This window comes from Rhinolophus hipposideros, assembly GCF_964194185.1.
Source record: "Rhinolophus hipposideros genome assembly, chromosome: 14".
NCBI lineage: Eukaryota > Metazoa > Chordata > Mammalia > Chiroptera > Rhinolophidae > Rhinolophus > Rhinolophus hipposideros.
The window spans coordinates 46,072,491-46,089,568 of record NC_138060.1 but is presented as its reverse complement, the minus strand read 5'-3'; the positions used below and the strand labels follow the sequence as shown (position 1 = coordinate 46,089,568).

The following is a 17,078-nucleotide window of genomic DNA, read 5'->3' as shown; positions in this document are numbered from 1 at the left end:
CTGCTCCTTACCTCAGCCCTCAGGCCTCCTGCCCACACATAGTCACTGCTGAGATTACGCTCCTCTTCCAACTTTCTAAGGTCAGGGGCCATCCCTTTTCTTTCTTTAAACATGTCCGTTATCCCATGGCTGGGGAGAGTGTATTAACGAGTAATGCTGGAGAGTTTCACTTCCTTTTCAAGGGTCTGGAAACCTAGGTCTGGGAATGAGACAGAAAAAATAATGGGATCAAGAGAGGGCTGGGTTGGTGGGGGGTTAGGAGGAATGGGGAAGGATAGGGAAGGAACTCACAGTGGATGCCAAGATTTCAGTATTGTTCTGGTACTTATGTTAGGTGGCAGGTAATGAGTGTCAATTTTGTTATGCCTCATAAAAGGTACGTGTTACATGTATGTATCAAAATTTCTAAAATAAAAATGAAAGGGTTGTGGTAAGAGAATTATCAACAATGTTTATTTATATTTGAATCCCTTTATTCATTCCCACTCAGCAAATTACTGTCATGTGCCTTATATGTCGTAGTTGTATATATTTTTGTTGGATTGCATTAAATTGAAGTATGGCTCTTATAACTTGTCAGGGTACAGATATTTCTTATTTTATTCAAAAAAATACCATTAAGAAATTGTCTCTAAATTTTAGTGGAAAGAACAAGGTTGAGGATTATTTATGGCTGTCCTTGGTGGGTTCTTAGGCCACCTCCACTGGTGGAAGGCACTGAGACCACCTTGCAAAAAGTTCAGGAAATCTAGAATTTTAGGGCAGGGCAAACAAGCGATGTTTAATAATACTGAAAACTAGGTTGAATGCAATCCTCTGAAATGCAAAATCATCTAATTTTAGATCTATAGCTTTTCTAAGACAGCAGGAACAAAGCACCAGAAAATAATATATGTAAAATTTGAAATATATTTCTTTTTAATACAAAATCAGTATTTTTATTTTAAGTGTAACAAGAAAATCATTCAAGGCCTTAAGATTTGGACTCTTAATCATTCTTGTTAACAGCTATAATGGGACAAGTTTCTTCTATTGGTCAGTGGAATGTCAGTTCTGCCCTGGGTTCAAAGATGTTTATTTCCTTCTTTAACTCTTGAGAGTGTTTTGAGGAAAAATAACCTTTATTTTTATAATGTAAACCATAGCAGAGTGTAGGCTTCAGTAAGTGTTGGTTGAATCCAAGTTGAGTCAGTCCTTCTAATGGCTCCTACTTCTGTTTTCAGGGACTTCACCAGGGGAATAGGATCAAGACCACGGCCAGGTAATTTGGTGTTGGCAGCAATGAAATAATGCATATCTCCCTGAAATGCAATGTAATTTATGTTATAGTTTCATATCTTTCCCCCTTTTATTTCTTCAGCTTTGCTGCCTCTTGACCTGCTTCTGAAAGTGCCACCCCTCACGCTCAGGGCCCACATTAAGGAGTTAGAGGCCGAGTTAGTGATGGGGTGGCAGTCCCATAGCCTTCCTGCCGTGATTCTTCGCAATCTCAAAGACCATGGTAGTACTTATTAGATCAAGTTGAAGTCAAGCACACAATGGGCAAACACAGGATTGTAGTTGGGCCTGAAATGTCTAAATGATGCTTGGGGCGGGCAGCAGGGGGATTTTGTTTTGCTTGTCTACCATAATTATTAGTTTGGCATGTAAGGATATCGAAATACTTTTCTGTGTTCACTTATTTGATTGAAATATTATAGGATGTTCCAAAATGTGCATTTCTACTTTGGTGGGAATGTTAACCAGTTGAACTATTGATGCTTAAAGTGCTTACCTACTAGTGAAAAATAGTAACTATGTTTTGCATGTATGTAAAACATACACATGTACATATGTATATATATATTTACGTACACTCTACTGGAGTACACAAGAGATGTACACAAGAGACTGGAGCATATTTTTTTTCTATCTCCTTTACTCTGACACAGATAGTTCTTTATGGTTATTTCTATGTGTATTTGACTAAAACAATGTTATATCACATTGTTTCTTTAATAACATAAAAATTATGGATTTTTAAAACAAATATTTATAATAATGGTTTTTGGGGAAAAATGTGTTAATTAGTTTCTAATTTCTGTTAAAGAGGACCAAAGTACAACAGTAATAGTAAAATTATTAGTTAAACCTGGACAATTCAGGAAGAAGTTTAATGATTGTGCTTTTAACTTATGTATGAATATGACTCTTGAGTATAAAGTTCTATTTTACTACTTTGGTTAATTTGGAATTATTACCTACTGCTGTTTTCACTTTAATTTCTTTAATTCACATTTTTTTTTGTAGAGTTAACACATATAGTGAACAAAGATGACATAAATTGTTTTATTGTAATATTAGCCCATGCCTCTACATTTATTAAATTTGCTTTGGATGAGTTATTGACACTTTGGGGCCATTTACACTGTCAACATAGATGCAAAAAAAAAAAGATGGTTTTTGTTATTGATATGTCCAAAGCTATCATGTTGACTGTACTCGACTGCTATTGTGGCATAAGGTAAGTTCATAACATAATCTTAAAGCTAAAGCAATTGTTGATTTTATGACAACAAGAGTGGAACGCACTCGTGTGTATATGTAAGCAATTCGCAGTTCTGTTGCAATGCATCATAGGAATTCCTTTTCCTAAAGGGCCTGTTGAATTGGCCCAATTTAAGATTTGACTTTATGCCAGTGAAATTGATCAGATCTTTGGACCTTTACACAAACTATTTACATTATAGCACAGTTTACATGGAATGTATTTCTTAGACCCATAGTTTGTTATACTGTCCAATTCTTTTACTTCACTAATTCATATTTTTTCAAAATTTAAAACAGAATATAATATAGCATTTCAAACTATTATCTGAATAGTGAATGCTAAAGTTTATCCATAAAGGAGATAATATAAAACACATTAATGGATATGAGAAAATTTGGGTTACTGCCTATGATAGTATGTAGTAGGTTTCTATTTTTGATTTAAAAAAAAAGAGAAATCTTTATTTTCCTCAATCTTAATGCAAAGTTGTTTTCTGCATATTATAAAAGACATACTTTTTAAAGAGGTGCAGTTAAGTTTGGACTGTTGGTTGCTTTATCAAATCACAAATAATTGGCACCAGCCACACCACTTAGGTTCCCTCACCTGCCAATCATGCTCCATTCCATTTGTCATCTCTGTATCTCTATTCTAGCTAAGAGAATAAAAAGGTGTCATGGGACACTGTTGGTCTGGTTACTTGTGAGTTACATTTTATGTATTCCTTATTCAGAATAGGCAAAGCACTGAAACATATAAATGATGTATTTTAAAAAATCAGATTATATTAACATATTTTCATTTATTTAAAAATTGATTTAGATAAAATCAATTTTATCTTGGATAAAAAAGAACATGCTGGAAATTATGTATAACCAACAGCTACAGCCCTGTATTGCCTTAATATGCTGGGGAAAAAATTGTCAGGGACGGGAGATTTTCGTCAAAACCTGGGTTTGCCCCGAGGACTAGATCTAGTATGTGAACATCATTTTCCACATGCTATGGCAGAACAAAGAGTGAGAACTATTATTTTAGAGTGCCCGGTGGGTGTATTATTAATATCTTACCTCTGTGGTACTTCTAAAACGTGGACTTCTAGGTCGATATTGTGATGATACAGCAGTATTTAATGCACCTCCAAACTCCTGTAGAACAGATAACCGTGGAACCATTTCAAGTGAATACAATTAAAAGTCCTCTTGTTCTTTTAATACTGACTAGATTGTGTAAATAATTTATTTTATACAAATTCTTTAGGTTAAATAATAGACTGTAGTCCTCTGCCAACAGAAATGAAAATTTGGGAATTCCTATATTGCACAGATGAAAATGTTAACAGTAATTAATGTGGCATGAATGAATGAATAAACATTTTAAACATGGTAATTCTTTTAGCTCTACTTCCCTATCTTCAGTCACTTGTAGATTGCCATTGCACAAATTTGGCCATACCTGAGTACCCTCTGTATCTTTCTCCTAATATATGCTTCTTTAATTTGACTCACTTTGTCAACTTAAATTTATTTAAAGAGGAATTTATGTTATTGCTACAAATGGGAAGCCAGTAGTGTGTCACTTGCCATAAATAGATGTCAACTGTAAAAATAAATGCAAATCTAAGCAAGACAACATTGTTAAATTTCAAGTAGATATTGCTGTCTGCTGATCCTGTGGTCTGTCTTCTTTGTTATGAAAGAACATTAGCTAATCTTTGAGAAATGATGACGCCATACTTGCTTCACACTGAAACTTAATCTTGATATAATCAGTAGAAGGAAAAGAAAATTAAAAAAAGAATAATTTTCATACACAATCTACTTACCGTGTAAAATTATATTGTGCGTAAGTACCCTATGCCTCGGAAAACTCAATTTTTAAAAATAATTATTTGGTTCTGTTGGCTATAGAGTCAAATGAATTAATCAAACAAGATATTTTGAATTAAAAAGAAAAAGTCTAGGATATGTTGATATAAAAAACAGTCCTTTCCTGTTGAAGTAGGGGAAATGATGTCCTATATTTGTGAAAATAAAATCATCCTAAAACATATTACGAGAAATATATTCTTTGTCAAATACATAGAGTACATTTTAATATTGGGGATGCTATCAATGTGGATCAAATATAAATTTTTAAGAGTATCAGTCAAACCAAAATTTAAAGTGCAAATGTAATGTCAACTAAGAGTATAGCCTAATTTGACTGGATTGCCACTGATGTTTTTCCTTTCCTTGATTAGTTTTTCATTTTCCAGTCGCTAACACCCAGGTTGTGAACTGATGTATGGAAATTCTTGTGCTCTGCATTTTGAATAGAAATTGTCACTTCATTCTAGGCTCTTAATTTTGTTTTCTTACTAGATGACAGGGAATCTATTTTTATACTTGTCCTTTGTTCATAAAGGTCAGATCTGAATAGTCAGTGTCTCATCTAAATATGTCATAGAGCACAGCTAATATTTTATTTGCTTTTATTATGAGCAACTTTCAGTAGCTTACTTTCAAATTAGTTACTAACATAAAGTACGTAATACTAAATTTTATAGTTGCCAAAGTGATTTTAAGTATATGCGTTCTCTCATTTTATGGCATAGCAATTCTTTTTAGCATATAAAAATGTACTTGCCAGAGTTTAATCAACATTTATATGTGTACTAGTCTATACATGCAATTTAACATATAATGATATACTCTTCTATATTGTTTATTGGGATTTGGATATAATTAGCTGTATTTCCCAACCATGTTAGAGCATCTTTAGTAAAGTTTGCATATATCTTGAGTATGTCCTCTGAGATCAGGCTCTTGAAAACTACTTATTGTGTAACTGAGGCAGACTTACCACTGTATAAATCCTTATTTATCCTTGCTATTGAGAACAACTATATAAGTAATCTTATGACTACTTAAAGAATGGGGAAACAATGATATTTTAATGTTAGACTTCAGACTGAGGAAGGAGTGGGAGACACAAATTTATTTGACCGATGATAATTTGCTTCCGAATTCTTCATGCCAAGGGAGTCACTGGGGGCGTGTGGACTAGGTTCCAGGAGGATGCTTCCTGGAGATGATGTACACCTTCTTTTTTATGTTTTTATTTGTTTATTCTTTGATTGATATTGTCTTTCCAAAGAGATACTCAGACTCACAAGTTATTGATGGTCCTAATCCAAGATAAAGTGAGTGCAAACTGCAAATCGTTGTTAAATGACAGCTCCCAACCCTCCCTGAGGGTTTCTACCCTAGGGGAAATGCTAAATGGAAGGAAGGGGGGAAAGTTACACCACTACCTGGTAGGACTAAAGGGAGGTCAGTGTGGCTTGGGTGATGATGGTAGTTATCATAACTGAGTGATATTCAAAATAACTGAGTGAAAAGCAAGGCTCTCAAATTCAAAATTGCCATTATTAATTATTTTTAATGAAATTTAAAACATGGCTACAGAGTATATTCAACTACCTTTTGAGTTGTCATCATATAGTAATTTGACTTGAGGATGGTGACAGGCTAGACAGTACTAATGAGAAAGAGGCAAGAGCCTCCTTCTTGTAGCTGGGTCACCAGTGCAGCTAGGCCTGTCCTCCAGCACAGCTGAGACCACATCCATGCTTAATAGACATTCCTCACTGCAGATTCCATAGATTATTTGGAATGTTTTAGATAGTGAGTTAATTAAAAATTTTTATGCAACTACTTTTTTAAACCGTATTGGAGTGCAAAAGCACAATTCTTTAGCGAGTGTCTTAGTTTTATTTAACCCTTTAATGATGGAACCAGATGGAGAATAAAAAAGCTGGTTCCAGGAGCATTTAAAGAACAAGGATCTATATAGTTAGCCAAGAAAGAAATGCTGAAATAACATTGCTAAATTAAGTATAAGATTGGTGAAATCGCTACAAGGCAAATTTCTACCATAAGTTTTTGTGATTAGCTTCTTGATTGGCCTGTGAAGTCATACCAATATGTCAATTTCTGCAGGTTAATCACTAATATTACACACTGTCCACTGCTTGCACCTTTATCAGTGTAGATTGTTAGTTAAATATACTGGGACATTACCCAAAAATATTAGATTAGGATCAAGTGGGGGTTATTAGAAAATGCTCTAGCATGATATCAGAGATTCAAGCAATGATCGTTTTATCTAATTTCCATGATTGGGATAAAGCTATCTTGTTCAGGTCATTGAATTTGGGGAGCGGGAGGATGATCGTATCTGTTGTTTCTGTTCCTTTGAGTTTGATCGGTTAGCCTTTGCATCCCCAGTGCTGAAACAGTGGGTTTTTCACATCACAGTATTGTATTCCTCAGACTTCTGGGCTTCAGCAATGGAGTTGACTTTCATACAAAAAATAAATAAATAAATAAATGAAGGAAAGAAAGAAAGAAAAAGAAAAAAAAAAGAAAAGAAAATGTTCCTTCTAAGAGGAATAAAGGAAGCCAGAATGACTTGGTCAGTCATTATATCATTGCATAAGAAATAACTAAGTCAGTGGAGAAATGTCAGTCTGTATGGACTAGACCAAATGCATAGGCTAGTTTTAGACCACAAGTTCAGGAACAAAAATTTCACTTTCTATATTTTTCCAACATTGAACTTAATCTTTATATTGAGCCCCCTTCCAGTTATCAGGAAACATAATCAATTAGCTTACAGGTCAATGTCCATGTTTGGTGATTTGTCTGTCATATCAGGTTTAAAGTCAGTCAAACTAAGGATTGCCTTTCTCTCTCTTCTTCCCTGGTTGATTATTTTTGTTCCGAGGATTCCATTGGCATCATGGTCCTGGGGCTTTGAGGCCATCTGTGCTGGTATCTAATCTGATTATTGAGTGTGGTTACGCTTCCACGTTGGCATCCAAGGAAATGACAGAGCCCTACCTGCTTTCCAGTTCCTAGTCCATGTTTCCACCAGTGGCTGTGTTCTCTAGAACGAAGGCAATATGTCGGTAGGACAAGCTCTCTCGTGCTGTCAGCTCACCTTGTCAGGCGTCTGGGAAGGTTAGCCTGCTGGTCCCCACCTCTCCAGGCCTGGAGATTTGGGACTTCAGTAGAGACTCTTTGCCTCTGATACCCCAGGAAGCCTCACTTGATCCTGTGCCGTATGGTGCAGGGAACATCTGCACGACTAGGGCCGCCCAGAGATCCCCATGGCAACTGGGCACATGGCCTTACCACTCCTGAATCCCCAAACTTAGACAGTTCCATCGGCCAACTCTTCCTTTCTGCCTGCTCCCACCCCACACTTTGCCCAAAGCGAGCTGGAATTTGAGTCTTTTCTGAGATTTTCCTTGCTTTTCGTTGTCTCTTCATCCTCCCTCCTCAGAGAAACGTTATTTTACCCTGGAGGGGCAGGATGAAGAGTTTATACAGCAATAGTTGTTTTGAATCTCTCTGCCTTTTGCTTTTAAAGGCCAGGAATGTACGCTCTCGGTTCCCTGGTTCCTCTCTTCCACCCCACCTTGGGAAAATGCAAGTCTCCATTGCATGCTTGACAATAGGAGGCTCATGAAGTCAGAACTAAGTGTGCGAAATAATGCAACAGTGAATTCTCTACACAGCATCTCACCATGTATATTGTGTAGTCATTTCTAAGAACTACTTTAAGCACCCTGAGGTCATACTTCGAAGAAATAGCTAAAGAAATAGCAAGTTTGGAACTGGGGGAAGCTCTCCCTAACACACACACACACACACACACACACACACACAGCCTGAACAGGATGTGAGATGCATTATGTAAAGGTGACTCAGCCAGAATTCAAGAGAGAAGGCCTTCAAAGTAGCCTTGCTTCTTTTGCCTTTATAGAGTTTGTATCTGAAGGTTCAAATGAAAGGGGAGTGAAAGGAGCCTGATCACTCAGGAAGTGAAAGGAGCTGAGACTTTGATGCAGTTTCCTGCCATCCTGTGGGAAATTCCGCCAGGATGTGGCTTTAGGGGGAACTAGGCTCTTTCTAACAATTTCTGCCTTCCTGTGGAACTTCCTGTTGGTTTGTGTTGGGAGGGATTTCATGCCCTAGCCCCCAGTCATCATCTTCTCTCTCATTTTCCTCTCCCTTTCCATGGGATGTCATTCTCTCAATGACTGAGTGCAAGCTTCAGCTCCTGCTTCCACAGTCCCCACATGCTATTCCAATCCCGTCCTTCTGACTTCAGTTCTAGGCCTCTTCTCATGAGATCACCTTTCCTGTCATACAGTCTTTCTTATGGCTCCTTGCCATCATCTACAGTCCCTGGCTACCTCTTCAGCTTTTATTGTACTTCATACCTGGTAAACTAGACACTGTGCTGTTCTCCAGAGGTGGCCCTCACTTTGCTGGAACTGTTTCTTCTACTCAGAAGCTGCCAATCAAATACACAGTCCCTCACACCAAATCGTCCCGTGCCTATTGAAGGCCTACTAATTCTTCATGGTCTTCTCAAATGAAACCTTTCCATCAATTCTCTATCCTCCGTCCCATGGTTCTCTGGGTGAACCTCCCGTGAACCTCTTGTGAGTGTAGCATCCTTTGTCTAACTTCTAGCACCTTCCACACTGCTGGTCATGGGGGTTGATTACTGAACATTTGTAGATTTGAACTATAGTTCAGTTACTTCATTTCATGTACTTAAAGGAAAGAGGTGAGAGTGAATCTTTTCACCATACTTAAAACTTTGTTTTCTTCCAACCGGGAAGGTGGTCCGATAGAGAGAACCCCATGTATGTTTTAGCCCCATTCAAAATGGAAAAATATTTTCCACTTCTGTGGGGAGCTTCTGCCCCAAAACTTTATCTTCTCCTGTTGTTCAAACATTTCTGACTCTTAGCAGAGAGAATTCAGAAAAATAGTAGGTTGATACTATATCTTGGTCAGTGTAATTCCAATACAGTGTATGTAATTCCAATACAGGGTATTGGAATTACACTGTAATGCAGTGTAATCCAACTGGGGGAATACAGTGTAATCCAACTCTTATTCAATTTGTAGTAATTAACAGCTTCAGGGCTCACATTGGGAATTGTAGTTTCAGTAGATAGGATATATGGTGTAAATCAGGTCTCAAAGGACAGGGACATGCAACAAATAACTTGGTGTAACAAGGTGCCATCAGATAATAAGTCAGAACAGAGTGCACTGCATAGGACACTGAGACTTAATGCTTCCCGTTTATTCCATGTATATGATTTCCAAAAATATTTAATCCATTAAATGTTCAAAGGAATAGGTAGAGCATCGTGTTAAAAGTTGCAACCCTTTTAAGAAGACAAATAGTATTTCAGGCCTAGGAAGGAGTGTAAATATTTTATGAGATAACCAGAGGAATTGTCCATGATTTCACAGCCTCCAAATCATAAATTAGAAGGACAATCTGGAGCCCCTCAAATCCTGTGTAGACTGAGTCAGTGTAGTGTTTTAGGGCCCCCTAGCTTCCCATCCCAGCACTCACTTGCTTTGTGTTCTTGGTTGGGCAATTTCCTTAATCTCAGTATCCTTATCTGTAAAATGGGGATTAAAAATCCACCCTTCAGAATGGTTGTGAGGATTAGATGAGAATAAATGTGTAAATCCCTTCCCAGTATCTCACCCAAGTTCCCGCTAAAAAAACACCAGTCTTCTTCCAGTACTCCTCCCTACCACCCCTGAGGGGAAAAATAACTATTTATAGTGTCACGCTCACCACAAAGTGAGCAAAACTCATTAGTTATTTTTTTTTGTGACACTTTTATGTATATTACCTCTTACGGGGAATTTTCTAGTTTCTTTTCTTCTAAGTTTCAAAACACTAATTAAATTCACTAAAAATTATTAAAGGAATACGAAGTACTCTCACTTTAAACTTTGATTTTACTTACATTTTACACTTTAATAAGCCCAATACTGTCTACCTTTTGCAGTAGGAACCACATAAATATGAATCATGGGCATACTCTATATGAATGACATTGAAATACGATCTACTTCTTGATGTCTTTTTAGGGGAAAATTGTTTTAACAAAATGATTCTTAGGACAAAATTGTCAATGTAAATATGTGTTGTGTTTTATTGTGTGTGAATAGTTAGGATATATAGTATTTTTAGCAGGCTAATCTGAAAGATTTATTGAGAGAGAATGCTTTAAAACTCAAAATGATGATGGCTAACATTTTCCATGATCTTGGTAGTTACTAATATTTAAATAAAGAATACAAATTTTAAAAATTATCTATTTGGAGATTTACCCTTTTTTGTTTTCTTAAAATGATTAAGGGCTAAATAAATCTACATTTTAGGGTAGGGGGGATATAAAAAATTGTGATGATTTGATCAGATAGAAAAGGAGGAATAATAGTTCTCATATCTAGGATTAGCTGAAATTGTTCAGGAAATCACGAGGGTTTGCAAATGTTACAGCAAGATTCCCTGCCCATCATTGCCAGTCTCACAGTTTCTTTTCTCTTCAATCCTGACTCACATGATGCCTCCAACATATCTCAGTAATCTTGCCAGAGTATCCCAGGAGTGCTGAACTGGTCATGGCATCTTGCCATGGCACAGGATCAACAGGTACCAAAGAGACTGTCCTGGTGGTACCCGAGACTAAAAATTACCCTTAGCCTAGGTGATGGGAGTGGGCAATGCCCTTTAAATTAAAAAGAAGTAACAGATTAGGTGAAAATGCTTCTAATATATAAAATGCAATTAAAGGGGAAGTGTTCAGACTATGTCAAGAGCTCTTACAAATCAATAAAAAAAAAAAGAAGCATGGGACACAGATAGGAAATTCACCAAAGAAGTGCAATAACCTCACTAGCCTTCAGATACTCGTGAACACAAAATGAAACAAAATCAGACTGACAGCTGAAAAGTTTGATAATATGTGGTGTTGATCAAGGTGTAGAAAATGGATTCCCTTCTGATCAGAGGGCAAATTGATTCAGCCACTTTAAAGTCTATTTGTTAAAATAAGAAATATGTACATCCAGATGCCCAACTCGTATTTAATTTCTCCTTATCTACCCTAAGAGACCTTTTGTACTTATGCACAATGAGGCATACATGTGTATTCTCACTGCAGCATCATTTATAATCATGAGAAATTGAAAGTAAACTAAGTGCCCATCAAGACAGAAGTGGCTCAGTAAACTATGATGCATGCAGAACATGTAGTACTATTCAATAGTGATTATTAAAAAATGAGCTAAAATTGTGTATTGACAAAAAAAAGAATGTCCGTGACAGACTGAGTGAGGAAAAAATTTGTGAAACAGTCTTATGATATGCCACCATTTATTTAAAAAGAGAGAAAGGAAGAATGAGGTAATACTGTAGATTTGCCATAATAGTAGCTTTTCAACTCTTTTGGAAATGACCCTCAATAAGAAACACATTTTATATCTTGACTGTGTGGATTCTTACTACGTGCAATGCACTCTGACATTTTTCTGTCCTGTTCCATTTCATTCCATCCCATTTTTCAAAACGCTGTTCATGACCCGTTAAACTGATTTCAGGACTCAGCCACATTTTGAAAAATACTGTTCTGAAGTAACACACTTATGCATGTAAATGGATAGAAAAATGACTAGAAGGCAACACATGAAGGTGATATCAGAGATTAGAAGGAGGCTGATGGGTGGTGGTTCCAGGGAGCCTCCAGCCTCTTTTGCAATATTTAGGGTTTTTTTGTTTGTTTGCTGGTTTTACAAGGGGCCTGTATAATTAAACATTTGTAAATTTACTTTTTAAAGAGCCATCAAAACTATTTTTAAAAGTCAAGAATTTCCTGGGATTGAGAGAGCGTGGTCAAAGGGTCTTAAGAGCAATTTTAAGTTACATTGCATAACTGAGTAATTCAGAAGGCAGGCATCTAGCCTTATTGTATCTAAGGCCACAGATGAACACATTCTTGTGGCAAGGTAGAGTCAAACTTATGTGACATCCCATTCAAAATGTCATCACAAATCTAAGAATGCTCTGCCATGCTGAGAGTTTAACTCATTCCCCTATAAATGTCCACGTGCCAAAAACATAAACTAGTCAATATAATGTGATCAAAACCAAGTCCTTTAGTTTCAGAAAATGCAAAGTTAATGTTCCAGTTACAGCATCCACTTGGCCACATTACATGGTCTCTAGTTTTAGGTATGAGTCTAAACAGACAGTTACATTTTAAGAATTATTTCTGCAAGAAGCATCATTGTAGAAAATATGATATGTATACAGTCGGCCACCTGTACAAGCTGGAGCCAACACCTCCAATTCTCTGTTTTCTATTTTAGATCTGTCTTAATTTGTCCTGATTTACCTTCACATTTTTACCCTAACGGTAATTTACTAAATATTTGCTAAGGGTCAAGTAATTGATGTTTAAAAGGAGTTAGACACAGTTCCTAGGGAAGATAGATCCTTTAAATGTCAAACATTTAAACAAAGTATTAAATGCATGTGAATGAGAACTAAATTATTTCTTATGTAAATTTCTCAATTAACTCAGAAAGACATCCATAAGGAAAATAACAGTTGACACCAAGCTAGCCTAAAACTGTGAAAGTGGTGTGGCTCTATAATGAAAATTTGGGATAAATTATAAATGTGTCCTGTTTAGACCTAGATAGAAATATAATTTATAATGATTAAAGATTTGAAAGTTACTTAGTTCTAAGTAAATGTTATTAGAATTTTTTGGTTTTGGGTTGTTTTTCCTGTAAGATTGTCTATTCAGTGTTTGCATTTAGTAATTTTAATCAATTAGTTTTAAAATATGTCAAATGAATTTAAAAGCATGATAGTCTCTTAACTGCGCATATCTAAAGGCCAGCTTTTCAATGGCCACAGTATCCAAGGCACTACTGCCTCCTTGTGGCAGCCTGTTGTAATTGCAGGCAAATTTCTAGGGTTTTTTTTTGTTTGAGAGACAGAGAGAGAGAGAGAGAGAGAGAGAGAGAGAGAGAGAAACTTTCAGATATTATGAGAGGTAACATCATTATGTTACTTAGACATCTGAGAAGTAAAGGGAAGGAATTGTGCATCCAATATTATAAAGTATCAATGTGGTACAGGGTCTCTGTATATCATTTCATTGGTAGAATGAGAGTCTTTGCTTAATTTTTGTTTTCTTCAGAATTTTACCCCAGTTTCCACTCATATCACTTCTGAGAGAGAAATCCAGGTTCTTGACTAACTGAAAAATTTATCACCCACAGCATCTGCAGGAATTGCTGTGTCCCAGAGGAAAGTGCGTCAGATCAGTGATCCTATCCAGCAGATCTTAATTCAGCTGCACAAAATCATCTACATCACGCAGGTCAGTGCTAGCTTTTTAGTTCCTTCTCACCTGAAATACAAGTTTGCTGCTAATATTGCTGAATAATTTCTTTGTGAAACTTTCAGTTAGAGTCAATATTTGTTGTTATTCTCCCAACTAAATGTTTTTGGGGATACTTTGTCTTAACAGCAGAACTAGGGAGGTAGGAGGGTAAAAAAAGTAAATGTCAGATTTTCCCTATGACCTCAAACATACTCTTTCTCTGTTAATCCCAACCGAAACCAAACTTCAATGCAAATGGGCCTCAGTGTGGGGACGAAAGTGGGGACAGAGCTGGGCTTTTGAAGCAGCTTCACTATAGGAAAGGAATGGGAAAGTAGCGTCCACTCACAAATCCTGGGATTATTGGGTTAAAACCAGGATCTCTCAGAGAAATGAAACCTAAAAGCTCACAAAATCAAGGATTTGCAAAACTTCCTTTTTGTGACTCTTCCTTCAGTGACGTTTGGGCACTGGGGAAGCAGTCACTGCTTAAAAATAGCTATTAATTGTTTATAGAAATGTGTCTAACTTGAATGTTCACTTACCAAAGTTGTGTACTGTTAATGAGCAAAGAACTTTTTGTAAATAAAGAAGTACAGACATTTGGACAAGAAAGTAACTATTATTTTGAAATTTAAGATTGCGTGTCTTATGCAGTTCATTCATTTGACATGTATTATTAGGTGCCTACTATGTGCCAACCACTATTGTAGGCATTTGAGACATATCAGTGAGCAAAACATATAAACATTCCCTCACCCAAAGATTTAGAGAATCTTACCCAATGTGGAGATTCTGTCAGTTGCCAACTGTGACAATTTCAATTATACATTCAGGTACTAGAGAGAAATACCACCAGATCAGTGGATCAACTGGGTTCATTATAAGTCAAACTTGGGCTAATATATCTGTGGCTGCCTCTAAAAGAGCAAACAAAACAAACAAAAAACCATTTTGATAGGTGTACCACAGTGACATTATAAAACTACTGAAGAATAAGTGTCAGTTTGCAGCCAGTGTCCAGTGTCCTATGTCCCCGAAAGCCTGTGTATTTCCTGCTCCCGAGTGAACAGTCACTGTAGGAAATGGCTGCAGATCTCTTTACGGAAGGCTTGGGTGGTAAATTTATAGTGTGTCCTAATAGCAGTGTTTCGAGGCTCTTCCTCAAGAGGCCCTAGCTTTCCCACTAACCAAATAGCTTTGGATCTTTGAACTGACTTAAGCCTGGAAACTGTGTGAGAGGCTATGATTCTCCAAGTCAGCTCATGTTTTTGTCTACCAGACCTAGAACTTCTTTTCTGTTATATACATTAGGAATGCTGTGGTGAGCTGAGGGCCTACAGTTAAGCCTTGAACAATGCAGGGGTTAAGGGCACTGACCCTCGTGCAGTCAAAAATGTATGTAAAACTTTTGATACCCCCCCCAAAAAAAAATAACCACAACTTAACTACAGTCCCTTGGCATCCACAGGGACTGGATGCTCAAGTCCCTTTATAAAATGGCGCAGAACAATGCATGCAGTACGCCCTCTGCATCTGTGGCTTCCCAGCTGTGGATGGAAAATACCCACACCACAGCCCTGGTAGTCTTCATACTGCCTAACGGCCAAGGGCAGCAGCCACTTGGTCATCCAGGACACTCACTTCAGTTGGCTCTTCCTCAGTGTGACAACCTGGTTAATTGTGATGCCCCCGCATGCCATGGCATCCTATGTATGTCCTGTTGGCAAAACCCTTAGCACTGGGCTCAGTTCCAAGGGCACAATCAATTCAATTCCCAAATCCCATCCATATGGGTCTTTTTCCTAGGACATTCATGGAACCAAATCTGTATCAGTGAGAGTCCAGTCAGGAGACAGACACAACACAGTAATTTCAACAGGGAAGGTTTAATATGAAGAATTATTACCTGAAACCGATATTATCTACAAAGGAGGGGAAAAGAAATCTAGAGAAGATAGGGAGAGCAGATAGGGAAATCACTGCTTACAGGGCTAAGGCATAGCACCCAAGAAAGGAACAAAATAGGAGAGGATACTCTCACCTCCTGGGCTGAGGTTCAGGCGTCACTGGAAAGGTCAGAGAGCTCCACTGAGGTGCTGTGCTGGAGAAACTAGTAGGGCAGCTTCCCTCTGGGGGGTTGGGGCAAGCCACCCATGGTGAGGTGTCGTGCTGTGGAACTTGCTGGAAATTAACACGTGGGGGTGCTGTGATGCGAAGTGCCCTTTATAGGAGCAGCTGACCACAGGCAGGGATAGCTCCATGGAACTCTGGGAAGCCACCTGCAGGATTTGTGCCACTGAGTCTGGCTGGGCGTGAGCGTCTCTAGGGGCCCCCATTGCTGCTGACTGCTCAGTGCTGCAGGACTCAGGCAAGGCAGGAGCTTCCCAGGAACCAGAGACAAGCTCCATCCTATTCCGGTGTTCCTTCAGTGCCTCTACTGATACAGCTGAACATGCTGCCAATTGGCAGGGGAAAACTATTTCAGGATCACAAGTAGGGCAGTGAAGGATGGATTTGGAGATAGGAGGCAATGAATTGACCACTGGCATACTTTGCCTGAGAGGCTAAGCAAGGGAGTCCCTTCTCTGGGACCCACCCACCTCTGAATTCTCTCTCATTGCTTCCTTTTTGACATCTCTCTCTAGCCTGGGGAGTAGCCTTACTCTTACCTGTCACATGTTTTTTTATTACCCCAAATCTCGTGTTCTTTTCAGTTATTCTGAGGGCTACCCTTTTGAGAATCAAGAGTCTGAAATTGATTACATTTTCTCCATTGTCTGCTGTCAACCTTTCTCCTAGGCAATCACACAGAATTGTCTACCTGGTTAAATGAAAGGGTGCAGGGACACAAGGAAATATAAGGGTGGGGCCAGAAACTTGACTAGTACGTCCAAATACAATATGCTCTATCTCTATCGTGTAAAGATATTATATTCAAAATTACATTTCCATTTAAATACTGATATGGAAATATGGAGAAAGCATTCTTCACTTTAGTGTTATGGAAATAACTTTACATAGCTTTCCTCAATGATTAACTACTAAATTGAGAGAAAATACCCTTTGAAACTTAAATACAGTGTTCTTATGCCTGTCTTGCTCAGTTTTGTACAAAAGAACACCTTTTAATGGAGACATTCCATTTTTTTATTGTATTTCAAAGTATTTTCAAGCAAGAATGAAACTGTTGTGAATGGCTTGCTATTATGCGCTTACCTTGGCAGCATAACGAATGATTTCACAGTTTTGGGCAAGATGGAATTCCATACT

General features: G+C 37.7%; 1 protein-coding gene across 11 annotated transcripts in view; it reads left to right on the top strand.

The window, feature by feature from the left end:
- NEK10 (NIMA related kinase 10) overlaps positions 1-17,078 on the top strand; it is a 181,899-nt gene that overhangs the window by 143,887 nt on the left and 20,934 nt on the right. For 6 of the 11 annotated variants that reach the window (XM_081071835.1, XM_081071832.1, XM_081071837.1 and 3 more), the window contains 3 exons: positions 1,224-1,261; positions 1,361-1,501; positions 13,702-13,802. In XM_081071835.1, coding sequence (XP_080927961.1) covers positions 1,224-1,261; positions 1,361-1,501; positions 13,702-13,802 — 280 coding nt within the window. The remainder of the gene's footprint in view (positions 1-1,223; positions 1,262-1,360; positions 1,502-13,701; positions 13,803-17,078) is intronic. The other 5 variants (XM_081071836.1, XM_081071841.1, XM_081071842.1 and 2 more) reach the window with 1 other exon arrangement.